Consider the following 27,854-nt stretch of genomic DNA (forward strand, 5'->3'; position numbering starts at 1 on the left):
CTCTTTATTTTGTCGGGAGTACTTGACTCCCAACATAAACATTGTCTTTGAAAAAGTAAACCCAAGTGTACTAAATGCTACATCTAGCAATTGAAAGAGGGTTGGAAAAAACAAACTGTGAAAAACAGGATCTGGAAGATGTCACAGCAAACATAGAGTTGAGACATCAGAACTACAAAGACCTTTATGCCCACGGCAGAGTGTAACACTATGTATTTTGGAACTGGACTTGTGTGTAACACTCTCCATGAAGGTGACTGGTTCTGGCTACCGGATAAGTGGGCCCTCCATTTTGTCAGGTCTCTCCTTGAGTACCTTAAAATGCACACCCTTGAGAATGGCATTGTACAAGACCTTTTTCCCAGCTGTTGCAAAGCTGTCCTTCGTCCCCTAAAAAGAGAGCAGCGTCTCTGTACTGTTGTCAGGTTTAAATTGGTTGGGTGTAAGAAATAAATCTGGAAAAGGGACATCAACTGGACCAGCATCAAAGATAGAAAAAAAGAAAGAAAGACAGAGAGAAGAGAAGAGAGAGAAGGATAGATCGTAGAAAAATTAGACAAGGATGAGAAATAAAGACAAGATGTAGCATATGAAAAAGAGGGAGGCTAAAAAAAGAGGCAGAAGAACGATGAGGGGGTTGAGAGTGAGTGATGGTAAGAACAGAGAAAAGGAAAAAGAGAGAGGGATGAAACATGAACGTAAGACAGAGAGAGAGAGAGAGAGAGAGAGAGAGATGTGCAGCTGCCACCCAGCAGAGAAAAGAGGAGTGGAGCCACTCTGAGCGGGTTGCCCGGGGGACAGCTGCTCACGCAACTCTGTGAGATGAGAGAAGGGGAAGATGGAGGGGGGCGTTGGGTGGAGACTGACAGGGCAATAGGGCCAAACACACACACACACACACACACACCACACTCTGACATGGAGATAACAGGCACACAAAACATTTACATCTGATCATATGTGTCACACACACATCCATATAAACACAAACACATAAACACAGACACACACACACAAACTCACACACACCTGCATAATGAAGACATGGAGATTCATGTGATCATGTGTATCTCACACACAGACACACACACCTAAATTACAACGATAATGGGTAGAGATAATGGCAACACATGAACTCAAGAGGCACATAAAACACTCACACACACACACACACACACACACACACACACACACACACACACACACACCTGCATAACAAATACATGGGAGATAAGAGGGTCTCAAAGGAATGACTATAATCTTGTTTATCAAGTATACACACACATTCATGTAAAGACACACAAACATGCACAGACACACACAAACACACACACATACACAACCACTTGCATGATGAAGACACAGGGATTTGCCACACACATGTACATCCACGGTGAGATGAGCTAGCCCGATGCAGACGTTTGTGTCTCTCAAACAGCTCCCTGAGGTCGATGTTGCCAGAGGCTGCGGGTAGTGATCTTTTCCTCAACTAGCAAGCGAGGTTTCAAAGCACAAGCAGTGCGTGAGAAAATATTTATTTTATTTCAACCAAAACAGCTTACATAAGATGCTGAATATATAATTAGGCTGTATTGACAGAACACATAGATGCACAGAAAATTACAAATGAACATCTTTCTCTTATGAAACAAATAGTGAGCTACTTCAGTACCATGGACAAGGGCTGCTGGATATTCAGTCAATACATATGGGTTTCTTGTGTACTCGCCTTGTGCAGTCAAAAGATGAGTCTATCTACAGAAAACGGAGCGTTTGGTGCAATATTGGTCACAATGTTTACAACGCAGTGGAGTCACCAGCCAATCAGGTTATGGAGAATGCTAATTTAGCTGTTTTCATGAGAAATGTGGCACTACAACTGATGCACCATTTGCAACAATAAATGTCTACAACTTAATTATGCCTGCAACCACAATACCACAACCACAAGTGTTGGTTCTTTCTGTGTGGAGTTTGCATGTTCTCCCCGTGCCTGCGTGGGTTTACTCCGGGTACTCCGGCTTCCACCACCATCATAAAGACTCCCCCCTCCCCTCGAAAACGATATGGTACATCTGAAGGGGTCAATCCAGAATTTTCAGTGTTTGGTATCGCTCTTGATATCATGTTTTCGTATTTTCGAAGAGTAGGGGGATATGGGATAAGTCCATCTGAAACTTCATGAGTCAGAAAGCGGAAGGGTCTTTTCAAAGTACTGGCCGTTGGGGTGCTCAGTGTGTAACAAAGCAGCTTCCTCCCCTAACCTCCTTGTCTTCTTTCATTCATTCACACTGATCTCAGTGCAGCTGGACAGGCCTTCCAGCAATATGGTTCCTGCTTCATCGGCTCTGTTTACATCTATTTCACCCCGCCGTGGATCAGTGCCTAAACAGGCCAGCAGACAACTAGAGCATCTCATAAATGGTAAGACCGATCATCTCTGTGTGTGTGTGTGTGTGTGTGTGTGTGTGTGTGTGTTGTGTGTCCCCCCCCCCCCCCCAGACACACAGGCTGCTCCATCTCTATCTATTTCTCTGTCACACACACACACACACACACACACACACACACACACACACACACACGCAGAGACACACACACAACAACCCTGTAAACCATTTCCAGACTGCTCTTGTCTGCTAACGACAGTGCTAATGATTACTAGACGAGATAACATCCTCTCTTTTCTCCTCGCCCTCTCCACCACCACCACCGCCACCACATCTCCCCCTCCATGGAGTTTTCCTTCCACTGCGGCTAATTTTAGCAAGCGCTAGGCCCCCTTGCTCACCAGCTGATTGCTCCGCTAAGTTGTCTGCTTTCATCCCATTGTGGCTCATAATGCAAATAAATACTGTTGGTTTATCATCCGCATTGTTGAGCGCGATAATAATCCGTGTCATTTCACAGAGAGGCGGACCTGTCAACAACAACGCAGGCGTGCGCCAAGCAGAGAGAGTGAGAGTAGAGCACAGAGACGAACAGAGGCAGTTTTATTTTTAGGGGCACCTGGGGGAATTTTGTCGTGGTCCGGCACCATGTGCAAGGCAAGTGGGTAACCTGGTTTCCCTGAGTGAGAGAATACAAAGAGCACAAAATCCTCCACTACAGAAATGCCTGACAGATGCTGTCTCTCCCCCCCCCCCCCCCTCTCTCTTTTTCTCTTCATGTCTTGTGTTGGTGTTCTCTGGGCCTTTCAACAGCTCTTTCCCATCCAGTGTTCCTCTTTTTTTTTAACCCTCTTTTATCCTCTATTTTCAGTGTCAGCCTCTCTTAATGTTTTTTTTTGTCCTTCCTCGGGTAGTCTCCTTTCCTACCCACTCTTGCTATACATTAATTTTCTCATTCAAATTTAGAATTTAAATTCAGAGAAGCTTTATTGGCATGACATATACATACTTAATTGTACTGCAAAAGCATTGATGGAACACGTGGGTCAAAAGAAAACAATAGAAACATATGGAATTGACCACACAGACCATTCCTTCTCTTCCTTTTTCACTGCCACACTCTCTTTCTCAATCTCTCTCTCTTTCTCTTTCTCTTTCCCTCTCTCTCTCTCTCTCCCTTCCTCTCTCATTTATAGATTATATTTTATTACGCCTCCATGTTAGGCCCGGTGCCTTGAGTGGGCTGGTGAAGCCATCACGTTACAACACTGTTACATCACTCTCCTGCTCTCACTCTCTCTCTCCTGTTGGGCCGAGTGCTCTCTCCAGATTAATGCCGGCCCACATATCAAAAGCCTCACAGCCGTGGCCCCCTTTCACCAACAGTCACACACCATCCTGGCTCTGGCCCCGCGACAGCATCACATGACTCCACAGCAGTTCCACAGGGACCATCACCCAAGAACTTTTAAGTTCTTTTTTTAAATGGGAAAACGCATAAAAGGCCACTTGGGAACGGTCGTGCAACATTTCAACAATATTCCAGTAATTATCACAGCCCCTCCGCAAGGGGATCCCGACACCAATTCTATTTTTAATATGGAGATTATGTTTTAAAGAATCTTATCACGGTCACCACAGCCTTTATGCATGAGCAGAAACAGAAAAACACAAAAGGACTTAGATGGATGGTGAGGTCTGCCACAGGCCAGCCTTTTCCACTGCTAAACTAAAGTGCTGGCAGTCAGCCCCATGGCTAGTGCTTCTCACAGGCTCCTTTGTGCTACAGACCACTGTATATTGGAATGTAGAGGTCAACACCTCTATGTTCAATTACATTGGAAGGAATGGCAGAGAGAGAAAGGGAGAGGGAGAGAGAGAGAGAGAGAGAGAGGGAGAGGGAGAGGGAGAGGGAGAGGGAGAGGGAGAGGGAGAGGGAGAGGGCGAGAGAGAGAGAGAGAGAGTAGTAGTTTTGGGAGTGGGGAAGATTAAACAGACTAAAGTGGGGGGCACAATGGTAAGAGAGGCTTAAATGAAACAGAAGGTGTGCGAGAGAAGATAAGGGAATGACCAGAAAGAGATGAGAGAGAGAAAGAGAAGGACAGAGAGAAAGAGGGAGAGTGAGAGAGAGCAAGAGAGAGAGAGAGAGAGAGAGAGAGAGAGAGAGAGAGAGAGAGGGAGAGAGACTTAAGAGCATGTGCATGTCTCAGACTGTGGTCCTGTTTATCAGGAGATAACAATCTCAGCTCTGGAAGGCTGGGAGCCCAGACAGAGTGGCTTCAGTCCTGAGTCCCTGCCTGCATTTAATCCCAGTGTAGTTGGAGCCGTGTATATAGGACCAACCCTTACGCCAATTAATGATACATTTAAGGAGCGAACCACTATATCCACAACACTAGGCAACAGCCGTAACAAAGATCGCTTTCCATCATGTTGTTTTCAAAGAATTGAGGGGAATCACTGTTATACAATTATGTGTCCAGCAGGGATATTTGATGGCAAGAGAAGCACTGAGGTGAGTGATGCGGGGCTGCGGAGGGAGGTTGTGCTGGATGGACGAGTCACCGCTGAGGAATGACCCCCCCCCCCCCCCAAGCCCCCCCTCCCGCCCCCCGCCAGCCCCCCCCCCCACACACACACACACACACACACACACACACACTGCTGACTCCATGGCTCTCAGAATTAGGAAACAGCATCCGGCCAAACATCCCGACAATCAATCACCGCGGTCAAGAATACTTACAAAAAGTCCAGCACCACACACACACACACACACACACACACACACACACACTCACACACACACACACACACACACACACACACACACACACACACACACACACACACACACACACACACACACACGCACGTAGGTCTGCTCCTGGGTTCTGCAGTCACAGCAAAATGTTTGTTCTCCCTCTCTCCCTCTCTCCCTCTCTCTCTTTATCTCTCCCTCTCTCCCTTTCTTTCTTTCTATCCCTCACCTCTTTCTCTCTATCTATCCTTTTTATACGTATTTGACTTTACATTCCACCTACAGTTTTCCATTTAGTGCTTGCAGTTTTCATATATACACAGATTAACCTTCTGCTCTGCGACTGGGCAGGCCGCTTATCTCCTATAGGACTGGAAATCAGGAAAAGGCCCCCAAAAAATTGAATAGTTTGCCGTCCTTATCGTCTGCCACGGTACACAGAGGCGAGCCTGCTGTGACTAAACAAAGCAACGGTGTTCCTATTACCAATTCATACACTGCCCTGGTTTTCACTGCACACAGACAGTCTCCACAAGTACCAAAGCTCTTTTAGAGACTTATGCAACAGGCGCTTTGAAAAAGTCAGTGAGATAGAGGCAAGGCTGAAGGGATGGGTTTTGGTGGGTGGGTTTTGGTTTGGGCTGGGGTGAAACGAAAACACACGACGAGGAAAATATGTCAGAGAAACAGACAGAGAGGGAAGAAGCACGGAATGCCCTTGTGGGTTTTTGACACGCATCTTAACACATCTGAATGAGAAAATGATGATCATCTCTCTCTCTCTTTCTCTCTCTCTTCTCTCTTCCCTCCCCCCCTACCTCCAGCTCGCTCTCTTTTTTTTCTCTCTCTCCTTGCTCAATATTTTTTCCTTTTCTCATTCCCTGTCCGAGGTGCCCTTTTGTGACGGGTCCAGCCGCTCATGAATATTCAAATAGAATGCCCGCGGAGCACAGTCACAGCTCCTGCCCCTCACCAAGTAACATGCGTCAGTCTGTAAGTGCATTACATAAACCAACGACCCCATCAATGTTGCATGGGAGGTGCAGACAGCACTGGGGACAAAAAGCCACATCGCAAGTGACAAGCAAAAGAACGGGATTTTCCCAATTAGTGCAACATTCCAAGTTGTTGGTTGGTGGGGTACTATGAATGAGTGCTTGTGTGTGTGTGTGTGTGTGTGTGTGTGTGTGTGTGTGTGTGTGTGTGTGTGTGTGTGTGTGTGTGTGTGTGTGTGTGTGTGTGTGTGTGTGTGTGTGTGCGCGCGTGATAAATTCGTCACAAATGCTTATGTAAATGACTCTTGTATGGAAAGGCGAGGCAGGTCCCTATGGGAAGAGAGTGTAGATTGTGAGTTAATGTGGTTGCCCCTAATAGAATCCCTATGTAAGCATGTGTGGGTTGAGAGTCACTGCATTCAGTTGCTGACTTGTTACCCAAACTTTATTTGTGTGTGTGTATATGTGTGTGTGAGTGTGTGTGTGTAAGAGGGTGTGCATTTATTTTTAATCCAGTGCTTATGCTGTTTACAATAATGTATAATGCATTATACATAATGACCCCCACGCACTAAAGAGCTGATCAAAATTGTATATACATACATAGCTAAATTATGACTTGGAGCTAATGGTGTGCAATGTCACAATCCAATGACACAATGAATAAATACAAAATAAATAGCGTCATCAAATTTGCAAATCAAGGCTTAGAGGTCATCTATTTTCAAAGAACTTCTGTAGTCTTTAGTCTGGGCTGGTAACCATTTTCAAGATCTTCAGTTATTTATTTTATGTCCCAATTTGTTTTTAATTGGCTCTTTGTTATCCCTACAAAATAATATAAATAATACTTATATAAAAATAAATAAATAAGTAGCTGGGAGTCTAGTTAAACATTCAGCTTTTCAGAATGTTACATTCTGAGACATACGAGGTGTGAACACTGGACTAGGAGGGCAATAAATACAACATTTCTTCATGACTTGAAAATCGTGTCCTCTAGCTATGATGAAGAATGCCGCTATTACATTACACATTACTCTACTGTCTTACTTACTTACTTCTGTATTAATGTTACTCAACTTCTACTCATTAATTCATGTCCTTCCCATCCCAGTCCAGTGAAAATAGGATTTTTAGATGAATGCCCCAGACTCTGTACTTACAGTTAATCAGCCAATTCAGCAAATCTCGACACTGACAGCATTGTAGATGACTAGCAAATATAATATATAAGTGCTAGTCCCAAGCATCTCTGCAATTAGATGGCACCCATGAAGGCATCTCACTTTTATATTTGCTAGTCATCATCTACAATGCTGTCAGTGTTGAGATTGGCTGAATTGGCTGATTAAGTGTTAGTACAGAGTCTGGTGCTTTAATCCAAAGAATCCTATTTTCGTTTAAAATGTTGTACGGCTGTTTCCATGAGGCCCTGTATGCGTTTTCCCATTAAAAGATGGCATCATTGGTGCCATCATTAGTGTCATCTAATTGCACAGATGCTTGGGAAAAGTTGTCAGCACTTCTTACCAAGAGAATCTGGACACTCAATGCTCTTCGGTGTTGTTGCCGTGCAACACAATTCCATGGGCTTATATAATTCTCCTTATAAGTGAGATCGTCACAAAAGCAGCTTCACAGAGAACTGCGGCCTTGACACAGAACGATCTCCTCCTCAAGCAACGTGTCACACTTCTGTGCTTGGAAGACTGTACACACACACACACACACACACACACACACACACACACACACACACACACACACACACACACACACACACACACACACACACACACGTCAAGCCCATTCCTCCACACAACATGACAGCACAACTGTAGGTCTGATTCTGGTTGCTGGACATCTCGAAGGTATTCAGGGTCTGTGAAACTCGAACAGGGCTCTCAGCCTAAGCTCACCAACACCCTTTCTCCTCTCGTCTCAGTCCCAATGAATGGGCACCAGTTGGGGATAGTGCTGATTAAGCACTCCTCCACAGGCTGAGGCTAATTTGTCAGGACAGCGTGGGCCACTGGTAGTTGGTGGCTTGTTGTAACGCTTCACTTTGCCTGCCTCCTTCAGGAATAATTCAGTTCATTACGGATCCTCGGTTTCTGGGGTGCCGCCTGGGCTGCAAGTGTGAATGAGATTGAACCTGAACAACACCCAACACCCTCTCTCATGCACAGGCGCACCTGTCATTAAAAGCATGAGAATGGCTGAGCTTAGCGAATGCACCCAGACACACTGCACACACACACAAATACACACTCACACACACAAACACAGACACCCCCACAGGAGGTCGGCATAAGTGACGGGTGATCAGCCCGAGGGCAGAAGTTGTGATTCACTTTCCAGCATCAGACTCTGAAATTAGCTGCTGAGGACAGCCCCCCATGGGCAGCCAGGCAAATGAAGTGCACAGTAATCAAGTCATGGGGCCAAATGAAGAGGTGTGAGGCAGAAGAGAGAGAGACACATAGACATGGACTCAGTGGAACTCCTGGGTGCTGTGGAACTACACTTCCCATAGTCCCAGTTTATAAGATAGAGTAGGCTTTCCTAGCCTGGTGACACCAGCCTACGTATTTCCGCCTGAATTGATTTCAAGCTCATACTCAGTCTGGCCCAACCCCATTGACAATCGTCTCCAGAACTCAAAATTTTGCAGGACCAATCAGCGAACAGTTCAGAGCTGTGACGCAAAACTCGCCTTGGAGGAAAAGACACGAAAAGCTATCGGAAAAGTTGTCTCAACTCTCGAGAACATCAGAAAATTAAAAGGCGAACAAGAGTATTTTCTTGTAAGTTTTATGATTGGAAAGGACGTCGTAGCTCTTATCCCAACTGGCTTTGGGAAGAGTTTAATCTACCGAATGCTTACTAAACGTTGCTGATTGGTTAAGGGAACTCCAATGATTTTAAACCTCAAGATAAGCACCCGCCCATCTCGGAAACCAAAATGCATTGGGTTGGCCCAGACTGAAAGACGGAATGAAATGGAGTCACAGGCTGGTAATGGCCAGGCTAAGGCTTTTCTGCTGTTATGTTAGACTATTTATGTTAGACTATGCAAGACTGCAGTCAATATAAACCTCACAAGCCACATTCTTTAGAATGATGTAGAATGACCGCAGTACAGGCCCCATTCACTCATTGGTTGACTGACAGTGTTACATACTCTAGCCTACAACTAGTCTACCACCAAAGCGATCAGTCAGAGCAACCCTAAGTGTACCAGTATCATCAATCCTCACTGGTTGTGAGTTCAGATTAATTTAATTTCATTGGTTGCATGTATAAATATGTAACCCAGGATCTTTCAACTTGTTTCCTTCGGTATTTGTTGTCAATCATTATTATTTCAGTGTTCACAAGCCTTTATTCAAGACAGTTCAGATAAAGTGTGCTATCTAGCAGTGTGTTTTGAGAAAATATTAATGTAAAGAATAAGGAGTTTGCCTTTTTTATGTTTATCTTCATTCAAAGCTTTAGTTTATTTACAAAACAGTTCCCTGCCATTTCATGTTCACTCTGAGCACATAACGTCTCTTGAAACACGAAAACTAGGCTTACAATGTTATCATGTACGTTTCAGAAAGATGCATTTCAGGACCACGGCGCTGTCCATTATCAGCTATGTCTCAATTGCTCACGTGTTTTACAGATTCAAAACAGAGGAGTCAACACGTAGGAAACAACAGAGAGATGTGTCTTTTTGCTTTGTGTGCTAAATTAATCCTTAAAGGTTTCGTTGGGCACCTAGATAACTCGGCATGAAGGTAAATTGTTTTAATTTAGATGATTTAAGCCACAAGCTTGTCACGCCCGTCTGATTCTGTTTTGGTCCAACCGCTGCTTTTGCGATTTGTCATGGAATTGAATCCTTGCTTGCTGACGTATGGTGCAGATCAATGGGCACGAGTTATGATTGCAAATCAACTGACACAAAGGTAAACGGTCCCAAGCCAAATGACTTTCCGCCGATCCATCATGCCCTGTCATTTCTCAATCTGGCACGCATTCCTTGATACGCTGAAAGCCCTGACACGAGTCAAGAGGGGAAATCGAGCCAGAGGAGCGGGCAATCTCTCAAAAGGCTTTCTCTCCATCTGTCTTATTAATTAACGGCAAACCTTCTGTGACCTTTCTATAGAGATAGCATCGTTTAGGTATATGTCAAGTCTGAATAAAACACAATAACAGACTTCACTTTCACCAACAATACCACGGTTCCGAGCAGAAAGAAATAATTATGGACAGTGCTTAAAACTACAGGATAACTCAAATAGGTCCCTGACACAGGCTTTACATTTTTAACCCCCTCATGAAGTTCTGAGGTTTGACTCGATTGCCAAACTCCACACAGATGGTGCTGATACTGCTAACCGCAAGCGTCTCCTTTAAGAAGAAATACGGTTTTGTTCAACTACAGCGCAAATGTATGTTCGATTCATGTCAACAGTCGTCCAAGGACAAAAACACACGAGTCATGCCAATCCCTGCAAGACAACACAGCGGGCACACATTTCCCCCTATTGTTTTCCCAAAGCACAGTGCTTTGATTAGGCATCATCTTCTGAACATGGCTGTATACACGGTGCGCTGTCTGCCTCTGCACGTTTGGTTACATACTCTGAAAAGACTCCATAGCGCTCTCGCGTTCGCTTCCATACCCGCAAGAAAACCCAGATTAATCGTGACAATACTCACGTCTTCCCAGTGATCGGTCCGTGAATGCCATAGCTCGGGTAGGGCACCCGGAAAGTGCTGGTCTGTTCACTGTTGGATGCCAGCTGATCTTGCCTGCTGTTCCCAGTTCGCTGTCAGTGGAGCAGTTCTTCTCAGCAGCGCTCGATGTGGGAGATCACAATGTTCTGCGTTGGATTGGTGAAGATTCTCGTTGCGCTGATTGGAGCGTCACCGTCGGAGTGAAGAAACATATCATAAGTTAATGTTTTCCTGTTACGACAGTAGTATCCTGTCATGTAAATGTATAACAATATTTTTTGTCATTTAGGTTTGTTATAATTAGACAAATTATTTAAAGACAAAATACCTTCTTTGCTATATTTGTTCGCAGGTCAATGCTTGCCTGACTACAATCCACACTTGTACCATGTGCAGAACCATTGCCTGTGACCCAGTACGCTCAGAGAGGGAGAAAGGAAGATGAATACAGGACCGGGACTGAAGTCTATATGTCCTTGCTCTCTTGACCTCTTGTTTATCCAAATTACAAACCCTTGTACTTGTCATCACAAAGATACATGAGTACACGAAATGGGTCGGAAACCCCGCAAAATGATTCAATCAATAACCTGATTAATTTCAACACGTGTGTCTTTTTCAATTACGGACTCAGTTTGCAATTATGATTTGCTCTTTCTTCAACGTGGCCATGTGTAAGTTGTATATGGTTATAACCTACACTACTCAGAAAGAGCTCCTGTGTGAAGGCATAGTAGCAGACACATGGCAGGCATGGATACCACACACTCGTCTGTAAATACATGACACAAAAGATCTATATGATGTTCATATAAGACAATGGTTTGACTAAATGAGAGACTTACAGTATGTACGTTTTTAAAGGATTGCTGTGTGATTTTTGTCCACTAGAGTGCAGTATAATACAAAATAGATATTCGGTGTAACTGTCTTGCTCTGAATTTGTTGTGCTACTTTATTGCAATGTTTCTTTCACCAAGTTTCAAGTCATTCTTTATTTTACATCACATTGCTCATCTTTATTTTTATACTTAATAGAGAACAATTAGTAACATTCAATTGGAATGAACAAACAATATTTTTAAACAATAAATGTCTGTTTGATACCCATACAGATTAAGCAGAATTTTGGGGTAACAGCCAGCTAGCTACCCACCAGAGCACGACCTAGAATTGGATGGCTGAATGACCTTTTATTTGTTTTTGTCTTATTTGTAATTGGTGTCAATAAAACAACTAGCAAAACACTTAAAAAAAGCCTTTTATAACCTTTCTACAAATTGAGCCGTAGCATAAACCACGTACATCCCCTACATCCCCTTCTCCCTCCCCCTTCTTAACACTCCTCTCTTTCCCCTTTTTCCCATCCCATTGGGCAATCATATGCATAATCACAGACACACACACAAACACATACACACACATATACAACCTCAACTACACCTCTTCTCTTTCTCTTTCTAGCTTTACTCTCCCTTTCAATCGCCAATAATGCAGGCACATCTCATCTCCCTTAATTCACACAGATCTCCCCATCAACTTTTTCTCTTCCCCTGTTGACTCTTGTATATTGTGGATAATGCCCTGTCTATTTGTCTGCTTGCCTGTCAGTTGGTCTGTCTACTTGTCTGTCTTTTGTTCTGTCTGTCTGTCTGTCTGTTTTTTTTCCTTTTCTCAGAAAAATAAAAACACTTAAAAAAAGAGCTACAGTTTAAATTGGTACCAGCATGTGTATGTGAACAGATGTTTGTTTTATAGTTACAAAGTGACCTTTGCAAAAAGAAATAGATGACAGACCTACAACACAAGATGCCAAAAAAGCTGATAAAGCGTGTGCATCAGTTTGTGTGCTCCCTAGGAGTAATGCATTATTAGTACTGAAATGAAAAATAAAGACTGTGGTTTCATTACCTAGCTGAATCTGTCATCAATACATAGAATGTAAGAAGCTATGACGGCATTATTTGACCTTCTTACCTAAAGTAATTTGGGGTGGTGAATGTGGTCGATTTAGCAGTAAGAAGAGCAAGAATTTCAAGAACTCCAACAACTCCTTTGTATGTCGCTTTGGGTAAAAGCGTTTGCTAAATGACTAAATGTAAATGTAAGAATTTGGAAATAGCTGTGGATACTTCAGTGAATAGTAGTGTATAGTTTGTGATTCATGTAAATATATCTGAGAGCAATGAACGTGGTTGTGTTGATTGAGAATAGAGATTGTTTGCTTAGGTTTGACAAAATGCATTCCCTATGCAAATCATTGAGTACTGCATTTAAATGTACATATGGACTACAACCAACCTTACCAGCAGACTGTGCATTGCACACTGCACATAGCACAACATGCAAGACATGTCTACTGAAGATAGTTGTCAATGAAGTGAATCATTGTATAATTGATTCTACAAAACTGTGAGAAGTTACAATTTGTTTTTTAATGTTTTACCTAGCAGTAGAGTATAATATTTTCGTAGAGATTTCCATTTTGTGTTTATGGTTTGATGTGCTTCATCTATATAAAATAAACAATGATTCCTGAATGGGAAAAACATAAACAAATAGATAAATAAATACAGTAACATAACAGCAACCAGTCTAGGCACCAGCTGTGATGGCATGCCTCAGTTGTCGGTCGATAAAACTAATTCTGATTCTCCACTCAGTCGCTCTCTCTCTCTCTCTCTCTCTCTAACTCTCTCTCTCTAACTCTACCTATTCAGCTATGAAGCCACGAAAAATTATTGATCACGTCGGTTGAGAAGTGCTGTATGAGAGAGAAGGGCTTCCGGTAAAAAGCGGGCCACAGGCTCCCCCTGCCCAGCCACATAGGAAATTTCCACTGAGCTTTGCCTCCTCACTTCCCACCCAAACAAGCTTATGGGGGAACAATTACCAAGGCATTGGTGAAATGCAGAGGCTAGCCCATTAGTGTGACATAACAACCGGGGCAGTTCACAGGTTGGGGATGTGAGTGTGGGGGCTGGGTAGATACTCCAGGGGGAGAGTGGAAATGTACCAGTACCAGTTGTTTCAGGCTATGTGGGCTAAATTACAGAGAATTAAGACTGAGCCGTTTTGCCTTGTTCTGGTCTATCTCTCTACCTCTGTGTGGTAAGGCAGGCTGGGCGATCTGTAATCCAGAACAAAAATTGTAGTTGAAAATCATGTATTTATTCCAAGCAAATCCACTTACATAGAGATATTTTTAAATAAAGCAGCCTAAGAACCCCAGTTTGCAAGCACAGGGAGGGTCCTTTTTTGTTTACCACTGTTTGCCAGAGGATGGCAGTGATTTACAAAGATTAACAGCCCTTTATCGACAACCAGTATCAATACTAATTTCTGTTTGTAGAGACTGTTTAATACATCTATCATGGCAGAAGCACATCAAATCACAAGTCTATACAAGTCAATATCTATGCCATGGGGGAATGCTTCTCCTGGAAGATGCTCTTGTGTATCTCTGTTTTGCTTTTTCTGTTTGGGGTTCTCTTTTAATTCACAAGATGACAACACTTTACAAAACATGCATAAGCCTAGTGTGCAAAAATGTTTTCCGTGCTTAGCTGGTGTTGGGTGTGACTGGAATGTTCAGAGCGTTTTTTGATTTCTAATTGGGCGGAGGACATAAAATATGCATGGTTGACCAGGCTGTTGTCGAGATAACCCTGGGTTACATAAGACTGGAGGTGGTCCATCAGATTCACAGAGGAACACTGTGTGCCCAGCAATGGAGTTAGCCTATTAAATACAAGTGGGTAGGAAATACTTTGTCCCTGCAGTTACCAATAGGACTGCATGATAATATTGGCAGAATAAAGTCAAAAGTGTATACAGTTAACTGTATCAGAGAACCATAATTGCCCCCATAGTGTCATGGGCCTACAGTGCTGCAACTTCACTATAAAACTTTAGCTGTATCTACAATTGGGCCAAATCCGGTCGAGCTGCGGGCCAGAGCCAGTTGCGCCCGCCTGTCACTTCCAGGGCTTTATCGTGCCTCCTTACGACCAGGGGCTCTTGGCCGGCCGATTACCCCTTGGGCCAAACAGATTAGATGGATAGACCATCATCTGCTTTTGGCCATGTTGTTTTTGCACCAGGCGTTCAAATATAAAAAAAGAATGAACCATTTCATTCCAATTTCATAGGCTAAATGGGAGCATAGAGTAGACTAAGGATTCGGTGTTCATTTACCATATTTTGTCTCTCAACTACGTTTACAGTTTCTCAGTCATTAATTGACATTAGTTATAGAAGGCTAATTTATTGTTTGTCTTGTATCTCGCGCGCATTTATGAAAGTCATGTGAATGCAATTTAAATAGGCGGATCTCTGTTGTCTCAAAAGACTGCCGCTTCGTCCTATTGGTCAAAGTGGGAAATGGTGGGCTGGGCTTTGGTCAAACATGTGCCTCTGTCGAGCAGTCAATACATTACAATGACTGTTTGATTACTTGACTGCGGCAGTGAGCTTGCCTGCTACGTTAGCTGACAAGTAGGCGTTCGCTATATCTTTTGTGTTTTCAAACGTAAGCAGCGTAACAACTCTGAAAATGAAGTTCGTTAGGTTTATAATGAAGAACGCCGCGTTGGCAAATGTGCCAAAACACATTGAACATTTTTCAAAATTTTCGCCATCTCCAATTTCAATGAAACAGTTCATCGACTTTGGTGAGTAGGATGATCGTTCATTAACGTCTGACTTAGTATACAAAATATTTAGTTAATACCTGCATAAAGCTAAGAATCATGGTTAGAAAACCTACAGTTATCATTATGCCTCTAGCTCACAGGCATGTAAACCATGCTCCATATGAGTTGTAGGCTATAGACAAGGCTCTTTTTGTAATAGTTTCAGCGTAAGTTTTGAAACCGACCAGTGCTCTGCAATGTGTGTAAAGACTATGTATTGGTTATTGCCATAAACAAAGTGAGCAGATCCATCACAAATTAGCAGATTTCCACTCACTCAGTGCGATGGATGTGTTTACAATCCCAGGGTATTGCGTCATGTAGTGTTGAAGGTTCCGCAAGTTAAACTGATGGCTAGAACTTGATGAGCTAGAAGGGCGCATAACGGCAATCTGCATAATAATGATACTAATGTGTACATCACACACCATCTTGGCCAATTATTTGTACATTTGTCTTGTTAATGAGACCATAAAAAATCGTACGATTTGGGTATAAGTTAGCTTGATGCTACAGCTATTAGCCTTATGTAAACTAACAATCGAATGTATTGATTCCCGCCCTCATCACAGTGTCATTGTCAATTGCAGGTTCTTCTAATGCATGTGAGAAGACATCATTCGTATTCCTCAGGCAGGAATTACCCGTGCGCCTCTCCAACATCATGAAAGAAATCAATTTACTCCCCGATCGGTTGCTTACGACCCCGTCAGTACAAATGGTCCAAAGTTGGTAGGTGAAATCCAAAGACTCAAGTGACAGTGTGTGACTTTGTATGAGAAAATAGCACAGACATTCAGTTCTTTAGGAAAGTACGTCACCCATTGCTCATCACATACCTTTAGGACTATAAATAAAAACTTAAACCAAACAATGTTGTTGACGTCTGGGCACGGGGACCCCTGCCCTACATTCCACGGGGGGCTAGTGGTGGTGAACTTTGTCCTAGTTTCTAGCACTACTGATCTTGTCAACTCTACTGATCTGGTCAACTCCAGTGCTCCGTTTGTTAAGCGATCCGTGGATATGTTCATGGGAGTCGTGGCACAAGCCAAACGTTTTAGCTCGAACTGCTTGTGACTGTTAGTTCAAGTGAACTGATGGCCATTGTCACGGTAATGTAAACTGCTCCTGGAGATATGCACGTAGGCCTACTAGTGTTGTCTACTCTGCACCGTTACCCGTAGAGTGAGTTATCACGAGACATAAACATGAAGCAGAGGAGATTATCGTGGCAATGCATGTAGGGGAGTTCGAGAGATCGCTTATGATGGAAGACACTGGAGATGGAACAACATGTTCCTCGTCATACTGTTTACACATTATCAGTTCATGGAACAGACAGGCTGAGGTTTTTTTTATGACCACCTCTTAGAGAGAGTGTCTGTTATCTGTTTCTTATATGAACATGTCTATAAGAACAACAGTCTCTGACAGTGTTTGTATTATGTATGTTTACCGAGTCATTCTGCCTCTAACCTTTACAGGTATATTCAAAGCTTGATGGATATTCTAGAGTTCCTGGAAAAGTCTCCTGATGACCACAGTGTTTTGGCAGAGTGAGTTTTCATGATTGAGTCAGTTTTGTTTACGTGTCCCTTCTTTCCGACAATGCCAGTCAACTACAGATATAACCTGCATTAAAAAAAATGATGTTATTCCTGGTTTCTCAGAAGCAAGATGTGTAACATAACTGAGTGACTTCTATCGTAGGTTTGTGACCACGCTGATGAATATCAGGAACAGGCACAATGATGTGGTCCCCACCATGGCTCAAGGGGTCCTTGAGTACAAAGAAGCCTTCGGCGAGGATCCAATCACCAGTCAGAATATCCAGTACTTCCTGGACCGCCTCTACATGAGCCGAATATCCATCCGAATGCTCATCAACCAGCACAGTGAGTTCTTCTTTGTCTTAGAGGTTTTCATGGTCCACATTAAAGGGAACTTTGGGATTCCTCCTCCTTGGACCTTGTTATTCCTTTTTGGTAAAAACCAATGATTTCCCCCCACAGCTCTTGTCTTTGATGGAGAAATGAAACCAGTTGACCCCAGCGCAATTGGGAGCATCGACCCTCACTGCTCTGTGACAGAGGTTGTCCGAGGTAAAAAACGGCCCTTCTAACCTGTCCAATGCCTCTCCCTGATGTTTGAAATGTTCAGTTGTCAAAAAACTGTTACTGTTAGAAAGCTTTTAGCGATACAGTTTTGTCTAGGTGGGTTAGTCTTCACTTTATTTGTATCTGACTTAAAGTTGCAGTTTGTGACCTTTAACATGCTATCTTCTGTAACCCACCAGTTGTTAAACTGGTATTACTAGAAAAACCTAAATGTTGTTTAAAAAAAAAATATATATATACAATAAGCTATTTTCTTTCCACAGATTCTTATGAAAATGCCAAGGCACTTTGTGAACAATATTACGTCATCTCCCCTGACCTTGTCTTGAAAGAAATAAACAGTGAGTACTTTTTTATCATTATTTTGTATTGTATTGTTTCTCACAGACAAAACGAGGCAGTACACAGTAATGCAATGTAAATCGTTTGAACTCAGGCTGATGGTTCATTTATACACTTAATGTTTTGTCCATCGCATTATTCTGTAGTCTCTGGAGGGTGTGTTTGTAAATATTCGTGTAATGCTTCGATGATGAGTTGACCCTCTCATGTAGAAGCAATGCGGGAGTTTCTTTGGTTGACTGACTTAGCCAATATTTACACTGTGGGTACAGTTCCTCGAAGAACACCTTTATCAGCTATGTTTGTTTGAATTCCCGCAGCTCTTGATTTGAAATGACTCAAAAACCCTACAGAAATCGGATAATGAGTGATAAAATCACATCATTGCTAACTAAAATATTTGTATTTTTTTTTGGTCTGTTACAGCTAAAAACAGGATGGAGTCCATAAATATGGTTTACGTGCCTTCTCATCTCTATCACATGCTATTTGAGTTATTTAAGGTAAGTTTCATTTTAAGACACTGTTCACGACTGCAGTGAAAGATGTGGAAGACTGCACAAAGACTCCGGTGTGACAACTTAGTTTTGACTCTTTTCTGCAGAACGCCATGAGAGCCACCATTGAAAACCACAAAAACAGCACCCTGCCACCTGTTGAAGTTATGGTGGCAATCGGAGGGGAGGACTTGTCTATAAAAGTGAGCCAATATTTAGTTTTTTTGCCCTTTCAAATTATCTGGAAAGGGATTAAGGGAAACACTAAACCTTTTTTTTTATGTTATTGTTAAACATAACTAAAAAGCACACATGTTGTACAGGGAAGTCATCAACTGGTACGTAGTGTCTGACTAGTTTTCCTACAGCTGCCAGTTAATTATCATACATTTATATTGTTAATGTGCAACAAACGTTTAGCTGCAAAGGAATAACATTCTGCATGAATGCATTCAAGCATCCGTATAGCAAAATAGCTGTACAAATCCATGCTTATGAGGCTTTCTCGCCACCAGTGTCACTTCCACCAGAATCTTATAATGAGATTATGTAAGCCTCATGCATTTTGGCGATTCTTTCATTTTGACTCCAGCTGATAGTCTTAGGTAAGATTAACCCAATTTACCATGCATTGAGGGCTTTGTGAAAAGGCAGTTAACCCTGTCTGGTTTAAACCAGAGGCTGTACTGTTGTGAGGCCCTTGTTGTGAGTGGTGCGGAACTGTACAGAGCACCTGCTGTGCTGATTTAACACAATGGAACAGCACAGGGTGGCCCTGTTGTGTGGTTACCCTGACAACATGCATAATGGAGAGTGTGCCTTTCCTGACCAGCGCTCTGCCCTTGGCTCAGTGACAACCACAACCATCATCGCCCACCTGAGTGTCTGTCATTTACAGCAAGTTGTTACCACAGTAACTGAATGGGTTTGCTTGTGCTTTCTTTCTCTCTCTCTTTCTCTCCATCTTTCTTCTTTCTTTTCTTTTTAGGTAAGTGACAGGGGTGGCGGAGTGCCCTTCAGGAAGATGGAGAAACTCTTCAGCTACATGTACTCCACTGCTCCCGCTCCACAATCTGGCCCCTACGACCGGCCTCCTCTGGTAAACACCCTCTCGCTCCCACTGAGCCCCTCAGTCGCAGATCACTGTTAGCAGTATGCCTGTTTTGATCAATCTATTCCACGTTTACACAGATAAGAATTGAAGGTTTAAAGATAGACCTGTGTTATCACTAGCTGGCCATATACAGTATGTGTGTCAGATTTAAGCATTTAAGTGTACTTGAACGTTTAGTCACTCAAGGGTCAAACAAAGGTCATAACAAACCATAATGTTTTTTTCTCCATACGACCTTACAGCGTAACCAAGCTTTTTATTCAGACAGATAAGTAACACATACGAGATAAGAATAACTTAATTGATTCCAAAGGGAGAAATTAATTAAAAATGAATTCAAATACATTAAAATGGAAAGAAATGTGGTACAGGTTTGTTTTCCCAGCACAAAAGCTCTGGTTGAAACCCAATGTCCTGGACTCATGTTTTCACGCCAACTGTGTTTAGTGTTCACCCTCTCCTTCTACTGCTGTCTGCAGGCTGGCTTTGGCTACGGTCTGCCAATTTCCCGCCTCTATGCCCAGTATTTCCAGGGAGACCTCCAGCTCTACTCAATGGAAGGTTATGGAACTGATGCCATTATTCACCTGAAGGTAACAGATCCAGTGATACATGCTTTTTATGGGTTTAATCACATACTGAATAATAGTTTCATTAATAATCTAATACAGAAGGTTATGGTGTTACCCCCCGAAAAGAAAAACAAATGAATATGACCTCTAACAAGAATATATTTGTCAGTTCATTAAATTCCATAAATGAATTAATAGTAACCCATATATCACTCATAGCAAACATGTATTTAATTTCCCGTTGTCTCTCCCCTGTACAGGCCTTGTCCACTGATTCTGTGGAGAGACTCCCTGTGTACAACAAGACAGCCAAGCGTAACTACAAAGTCAGCCAAATGGCTGACGACTGGTGTGTGCCCACAAGAGAGCCTCTGGACCTCGCCGTGTTCCGTCTGGCCAAATGAGAGAACGAAACCCCGTAACCGAGTGTCAGATTTGATAGCAGGGGATCCTTCTAAGATCCAGGCCAGTCCGGGCCCATGGGCTTTTGGGGGTACATACTTCAGGACAGTGCCCTGTTAGGGTGGGGTAGTCATTGGTTTAGCTTTCCCAGATCCAAATTAAAGCTGTTACTTAGTGGTATCAGCTACTTCTATTGACAACACTTTTTGTTGGCCCCTCCAAACACATAATGACCTTAACTTCTCCCAGCCTGAAAGTACATATTTACTAAACAATCCTCTCAGTATTTCTTTCATAGGAATGAAAGACCAGGGACACATGTCAGTTGATATTCATATTTGATTAGAAGCACAACAGAGCCTTCTTTTTTAATACTATCAACGTTATTAGGGAGTAAGTTTGTGATTCTGTGGGAGAAGAAACCATGACAAGAATTCCCTGCAGTGCCTTTACTGGTGAGACTGATGGAACCATGTCAAAGAAGCCTTGACATGCTTAGCTGTTTGTAGGGAGAAACATGTGAATAGCTTGTGAAATGCGATTGAAGGGGTAAAAAGCAATGGAGATTTTACTCAAACAGCTTGGCATTTTTTCAGCCTGAGCGATCTTCGATTCAGGGCTCTGATAGAAGACACCAACCTTTGATCTAATCGTTTCATTTAAGAGGTGGTCAGGGACAGGAATGAAAGAAAAAGAAGTGTGTCTTTCTAGAGGCACCGTAGAATTAGGGATGGAAACAGTCACGTAGGGAAAAAAGAGCTGAAAAGAAAAAGTCTCCTCTTTGAAGTGATCAAAGAAATATGTTCTGAGATTCTGGGGTTCATTTTGAATCATGAATCATGGCCAAAAGCACCTGTCCTTTTGTAATTGGTGATTTTCATGACTGGTCTACAGACAAAAATAGCAGTACCAAGAGTAATCTCTGCATCTATCACAAAATGTAGTGTGCTGGATAAGGGCCTGCTTTAAGTGCAGACCGTCATGCCCCTTGCCTTTTGTTTAAATTGGAGTTCAACTGTACTCTAGCCAGTCTCTTGACCATCACGTCAGCTATATTTGTTCAAGCTCATTTGGTAATACTGCCAAAATCCAAGCCTGCCTCTCCCTCCTCTATTCGACCCACTTCATTCGCTGCCAAGTTGACCTTTGACTCCAAAAGACTTGATAAGATTCACGTGCCCCCAGCGAAGCAGAATGCCTTCTTGTCAACACCAGGTCCTTCAGAGCTTCTCTCTGTAGCAGCCAAAACGTCGGTACACCCTATCTCCCCAACCTCCTCCATTTTCCTTCAATGGGTTATACTTGGTCTGCTCAAAAATGCATATAGACTTTTTAAGCATGACATAAAACAAATGTATTTTATTGTATTGCTTCTGCTGTTCAATGCACTTGATAGACTATGGATATCAAGTCCTTCACACAAATGATTGTAGCATGCCAGCCTGTTTGCTGTAGACCAGGCGAAAAAGGCTAGCAGAGAACCCGTAGCTTTTCTGCGTAAACTACCTCAGTTTAGTGGGGATGTGTGTCGCCATTGTAACCTTTTGAAGCCATGACCTGTAGTACTTTTAGTACGACACGTGGGCCTTTCATCTATCTGTCTCCTTATGTGCCTTCTCCTAGAGAGAGCCTAAATGTCACTGTTCTAAGTGTGGACCATGCACGTTTTACTCCTGTTCAGAATTCCAGAGGATTGACTGTTGTTGTTTTTTTGTGTGTGTAACACACAAAATGTTGTTCTTATTTTTGTTCAAAAAAGTGAATCTATTTTCCAAGTGTTGATGATGTGTAAATAAACATTTCCAAGTGAATCTAAGTGATTTTATCTGGTGTTTTAAAAACAAGAGTGATCTGTCATGATCTAGTACTTATGGGGATATGAGGTCTGTGTATGGTAGCATGTAAAATGATATCAGCTCTGATGTTCTATGGAGGGACTAATATGATGACACTTCTGCTGTAGCAGTATTCTGTCAGTATTGCTTGGACTTCAGTTGCCTCCTGGTTTTCTCAGAATGACCCCCCCCCCCCCCCCCGGGGTAAGTCATCTGGTCCTGTCATTGCCCTCTTTCAGTCCACTGGCTATGGCTATTAGTCACCCTCCACGTACAGTGATACTGGGGTATCCTTGGAGACTGTGGAGATAGGGAAGGGTTCTAGGAAGGTGGGGGAGGGAGGGGTGTAGAACAGGTGCAGGCTGGGTAGTTAAGTATTGGGCGAGAGCCCACTGAGGCAGAGGCCACAGTAGCTGGAAGTAAACAGCGAGAGAGGGTGTTGAGTGTGTGTGAATGGAAAAACCTATACAGTTATCAGTGCCAGTGTCACTGGTTCCCAATGGGGTTAGAGAGTTGCAGAGCTCCAGGGGGGGGGGGGGGCAGGGGGATTTAGAACAAGAGGCCTACACAATCAACTATTGGTGAAATTAAGTATGGTGGTGCTCAATTAGCATAGTAGACTGCAACGAGCCTATTTGGTGACGAGTTTGTAGCTTCCTTTTACTTATATAATAAAAAAAACATTTAGCCTGTAAGTTAAAAAAGGAAAGCTAGCCTAAGTATTATTGCAACGGACATGCACCCAACAGGAACCTGTCCAAAGAATGGAACATTACATAAGCAATCATAAAAAAAATATATTTTACAGATTTGATCCATTAAACAAAAGCTCTGATAAAAATGATTGATGAAACTAAACGGAAAATGTTGGCTGTTCAATTGTTGAAACAATGTTTAAGGAAAGCTACGTAACAGCTGACAGGCATCTGTTTTTTATTTATTTATGTAAATCAGGTAATATGCTATATGAGCGCCTCAATCTTTGCACAGTGGTGTTGGTGTGAGTGGGGGGCCTGCCATGAAAAGGCTGGGGAACCACAGGCCAAGATACTGTAGATAATGTCCGGAGAGCTGAAATAATGTCAAACAGCCTCTGAGAGCTCTCCGTTGTAAAAAAGGTTATATAACAGCGAACCTGTTGTCATAATAAATGGCAGACGTGCTGCCCTGCTTTCCACATCCATGTATGTCAGCTGGCCACAGAAACATGCCATAAACCTGTCAAAGACTAACTGCCACTTCCTGTTTGCAGACTTTGCACCTTTGACTGTTCAACCCATTTTACAGAATTATGTTTATCAGTAGAAACACTTACAGTTAAAGATGAGCTAGTGATGTTAACATAAATTCAAACCTTGCATGTGTGTGTGAGGTATAAAGTATTGTAAAGATTGATGTGTGAGGTATAAAGTATTGTAAAGATTGATGCAAAACACGCCATGTTTACCTAAAGAGTTATATGTATTCCTGTATGTGGGTGACCTTAAAGTAGGTGATTGATGCAAAACAAGCCATGTTTACCTAAAGAGTTATATGTATTCCTGTATGTGGGTGACCTTAAAGTAGGTGACCTACAGAACTTGGTCAGGCATGACACATACACAGCACGCAGGCTATAGCTTGTGTTTACTGCCAGGCTGACCAAACTGGGGTGCCTTCACACACCACGTGCTTCGCTTTGCTGACTAAGCTCCTGACTGACATCAGACGTGGAGACATCTCTGCTTTAGAGCTGGCCTACTCCCTTTACAGCCGATCGCTGGGTAGTGTTTCAGGACCAGGCCTAGTAAGGCTGCACAGTGTCTCTGAGACCACACTGACTGTGTTTGGGGTTTAACAGTGGATTGATGAAGGGTCCAGGTCTCTAATGAGATAAAGTCACTTACTAAACAGTGTCTCTCATAGAGACCCTAGAGGTACATCTGTTCCTTTCTTTTTATTCACGTCTGGGTACTTTTGACTCTGTCTGTCTCACTCTTCCTCGGCTGTGCTCCCGTATATATTTATCATCTCTCCATGCACATAAACACACACACACACACACACAGACGCACACACACATTCATGAGCAGTTGTGTGGTTGGTTCACAGGGGGCAGGTGTGTATCCATGCCTTAACCGCTGAGGGGAATGCAGGCCCGTTACACAGATGGGCTCCTTCCACCAGAGTGCCCCACCGAGCCAAAGCTCATCACTGTCCTCTCAGCAGCGTATGTTCAGCCTCTCATGTGCAACTAGCCATGTAGCTAGGAGAGAGAGGAGAGGCGCTGCGCGGCTATGATGCAGCCCACTCTAGTGGACTACCAGTGACTGCCCACACAAACACCCACACACGCTACACACTCCCCCCAAACAAACACCCCCACCCCCCTCCCCTCCCATAAAGACACATTGCCTATTATAGCTGAGAGGAGAGAGGAGGAGTTATGCAGTGGAAAAGTCAGCTGCTTCGAGGGGGGATGACAGTGGGTGACTGTTAGGGTACATGGGGAGGGTGCTTTCAACCACCCGTAAAACATTTTTCTCAGTTGATTTGAATTGGGGAATTCAGTTTGTTTGCTTTTGAATCTTTTTTTATGTGTTAAATTAATAAATTCAGTTATAACGCTGCTTAAATCTTTCCCCCGAATACAATGGATGTTTTTGGGGGGGTGTTCATTCATTCTATACATGGAACTGTCCCCTACTCTGGCTGTTATTACTTAATTCATGTATTTTTGTCAGCTCCTGTCAAATCAATCTGAACTAAACTAGACAGACCTACATTTTTAATTAGTTTCTGAGCCACAGGGCAGATACTGGCTGCTCTTTGAACATGAAACATGGAGAATGAGGTCTCAATCCAATGTTTCACTCATGAAGGACATCTAGCATGCAAATACAGATATTAAAAGCACACATTCAAACCAATGGCAAAACAGCAGGCTGCTCAGAAACGAAAATTCACCTTAGATCTTGTTTTTGGAGACCTACCTCATACCTCATATGCCAACATTTATGCCAACCTTCCCTAAGCACCGGTTTTAGACTGAATCGTAAACTTGGTGTTCAGAATACCCACGTTGGTTTGATTACAGAGTGATATTACACTGATTTGTCACCTTGTGTAGGTTGTGATCTCATTTTAGTCCTTTAAGCCAGAGCTGTGTACAAGGACACATTATTGGCCTTTGACTCACCAGTCGAACAGACCTTTGCTGTCAATCTAAACACCATCAATGCTACCATCTTGTGGTCATTTTCTATTATTGCATGTGCTTTTCTTATGCAGGCCACGAGTGATATCACACAACCATCTGGAGAGAGCAATCTCTCATTAATCTACGGAGCGACACTGTCATATCCACTTGAGAAGGTCATTTTTCAAAAACAATTTTCTCTGCATTCCCCCCCCCCCTGCGGCGATGTTAATAAGCAACCACAAAACTGCTGCAGTGAGCCTCCTGTTCGAAGCACGGTCTTCAGAACAAAAACATTTGAGGCTTTTTAAAGTGTTTTTGTGCAGTTAAATCTATGTGGTCTGTGAAGAGTTAACTGAAAACTGTTGTTCCTCTGTTGCCTCAGTATCTCACACTCGTGCTGTCATCACAAGCTGTCTACCCTCCGTGTGTGTAACTGTGGGCATGTGTGAGTGAGAGTGTGTGGTTTTGGGCCCCAGTTAATACTTAGGCAAGCAAAAAAGGTCAAGTTAATCTAAGCGTAAGCTTTGTGTGATACATTTCAAATGGATGACATTTTCAAAAGCTGCTTTAGGACTGCACTTGGTTGTTTCCCATTTACAGAGTCAGGACTGTGTATGAACACACTTTTTAGACACTGAACCAACAGCTAGGGGACCGTGTGGAGAAATTGGCTGAATTTGAAAAATAGTGTATGGGATCTTTTTTATTTATTATTGTTTTACTGTAATCCATCTTTCTTCAATTGTTACAGCAAAATGTAGCCATCTTCATTGCCATTTAAATAGTGGTTACAGATATAAATTGTTGGTTATTTATTAAAGACTCTAGTGATATCATACATACATAACATACATAATTTACAACATACATCATTTAGGGGGGAATTATGTCAGCATTACTATAGATTACAAGGTCTGCTGTGACATGAAGCACAGACATGAAAATTCGCTCTCTTTGTGTGTGCGTGTGTGTGTGTGTGTGTGTGTGTGAGACAGAGAGAGCGAGAAAGAGAGCTAATAAGAGTGAAAAGAAGCAGAATTATTTTCACAGAGCTGCCCAGCAGGCTACATGAGCGAGAGCTAATAGTGTCAAGATCATGCAAACCCACTTGCATCCACCTCGCAGTCATTCTGAGAGCCTCCTTTTTTCACTACATATTCACTCCTGAATCTACTGCCAAACACTCAACACATAACTTAGTAGTGAATATGGAGTCGAAACAGTAATAATGTTATTAAATTAAGGATTTTTTCCTAATCGCAAAAGTAACAAACAGAGATCTTTCTTGCTCACAGAAATGGCACGTAGAAATGTGTCTTATCTTTCATCACACATTTTCTAGAGCATCACATGGCCATCTTCATTTGGTTTGAAGTGGTAAAGAACCTGTGGGTTATTTATGATTAAACACTCCAGTGATGTCATACATACTGTATGGGGGAATCATGTCAGCAGTATTATAGATAACTGGGTCCGCTGAGACATGCAGCTTCTTCCTCCAGTTTCTTCAATCCTGCCTTACATGTGTGTGTGATTTGTCAGTTTCTATAAACATCATTATTTATTCATGAGGTGTTCTCAGTCTCAGTGTTCTTATGAAGGCTAATTGGTCCTGAGGAGATATTATTTTTTCATGGTTCTCTGTGTCAAAGTTTTAGGGTTATTGGTTATTAGCGTACACAATTTCCTTGCATATAAAAACATCAAGTCCTCCAGCTTCTCAGCTCTGCAGTTGTCCAAATCTACATGAATATTTTTTTTTCCCAGTACTTATAGTGATGAACACAGCACAACAAACTGCACACAGAAAACTGAAAACCTCACACACAAAACGCTAAACCTGACACTCCCTTTGCAAGATGACTCTTTGCTATCAAATCTCTTAACTGTTCACAAAATGGAACTCGTGTTTTCATTTGGTACACACAGCCATATTTTCAAAACACACACACATACATTCATTTAGTACACACAACTAAGCATTTGCTGCACACTACAAAGCATTTACAGCACACAGAAGTGCAAAATTGAAAACACAATCATCGAAACACACCATATGAATGACAATGACTCAGTTTGAGCCATTTCTCCTTTCGTAAAATGTATCAGTGTAGGCCTACATTTTTCATAGTAAAACATAAAACAGCAATACCGTTGTTCTCACAACCCATATTTACAATTTCAGACTCCTGTTCCACCAAACACTAGATTGTA

At 42.6% G+C, this 27,854-nt stretch overlaps 2 protein-coding genes across 3 annotated transcripts in view; one reads left to right on the forward strand and one right to left on the reverse strand.

Moving 5' to 3' along the window:
- Positions 1-15,901, reverse strand: part of tbkbp1 (TBK1 binding protein 1) — a 61,953-nt gene extending 46,052 nt beyond the window's left edge. Inside the window, exons 1-3 of the mRNA XM_080833955.1 lie at positions 15,855-15,901; positions 11,212-11,288; positions 10,866-11,060 (exon numbers count right to left, since the gene is read on the reverse strand). The gene's annotated coding sequence lies outside the window, so the exon portion shown is untranslated. The remainder of the gene's footprint in view (positions 1-10,865; positions 11,061-11,211; positions 11,289-15,854) is intronic.
- pdk2a (pyruvate dehydrogenase kinase 2a) lies at positions 15,423-22,205 on the forward strand. 2 transcript variants are annotated; one of them, XM_080833956.1, is made up of 11 exons: positions 15,423-15,556; positions 16,168-16,309; positions 17,065-17,136; positions 17,291-17,475; positions 17,593-17,682; positions 17,961-18,038; positions 18,466-18,542; positions 18,644-18,739; positions 19,525-19,635; positions 20,130-20,243; positions 20,483-22,205. In XM_080833956.1, exons 1-11 carry the CDS (start codon positions 15,439-15,441, stop codon positions 20,624-20,626), a joined length of 1,227 nt encoding a protein of 408 aa, XP_080690082.1. In that variant the 5' UTR covers positions 15,423-15,438; the 3' UTR covers positions 20,627-22,205. The 2 variants fall into 2 exon arrangements, with proteins under 2 accessions (XP_080690082.1, XP_080690083.1); XM_080833957.1 differs by having other exon boundaries at positions 15,468-15,556; positions 16,150-16,309.
- Positions 22,206-27,854: the final 5,649 nt, after the last annotated feature.

Source organism: Sprattus sprattus, assembly GCF_963457725.1.
Source record: "Sprattus sprattus genome assembly, chromosome: 3".
NCBI classification, from domain to species: domain Eukaryota; kingdom Metazoa; phylum Chordata; class Actinopteri; order Clupeiformes; family Clupeidae; genus Sprattus; species Sprattus sprattus.

Bases quoted from the DNA above. Each gene is read 5' to 3' on its own strand.
- pdk2a (XM_080833956.1), top strand. From the start codon at position 15,439: ATGAAGTTCGTTAGGTTTATAATGAAGAACGCCGCGTTGGCAAATGTG. The intron at 16,310-17,064 runs GTAGGTGAAATC...TAACCTTTACAG, and splicing joins GTACAAATGGTCCAAAGTTG to GTATATTCAAAGCTTGATGG. The intron at 19,636-20,129 runs GTAAACACCCTC...TGCTGTCTGCAG, and splicing joins CCTACGACCGGCCTCCTCTG to GCTGGCTTTGGCTACGGTCT.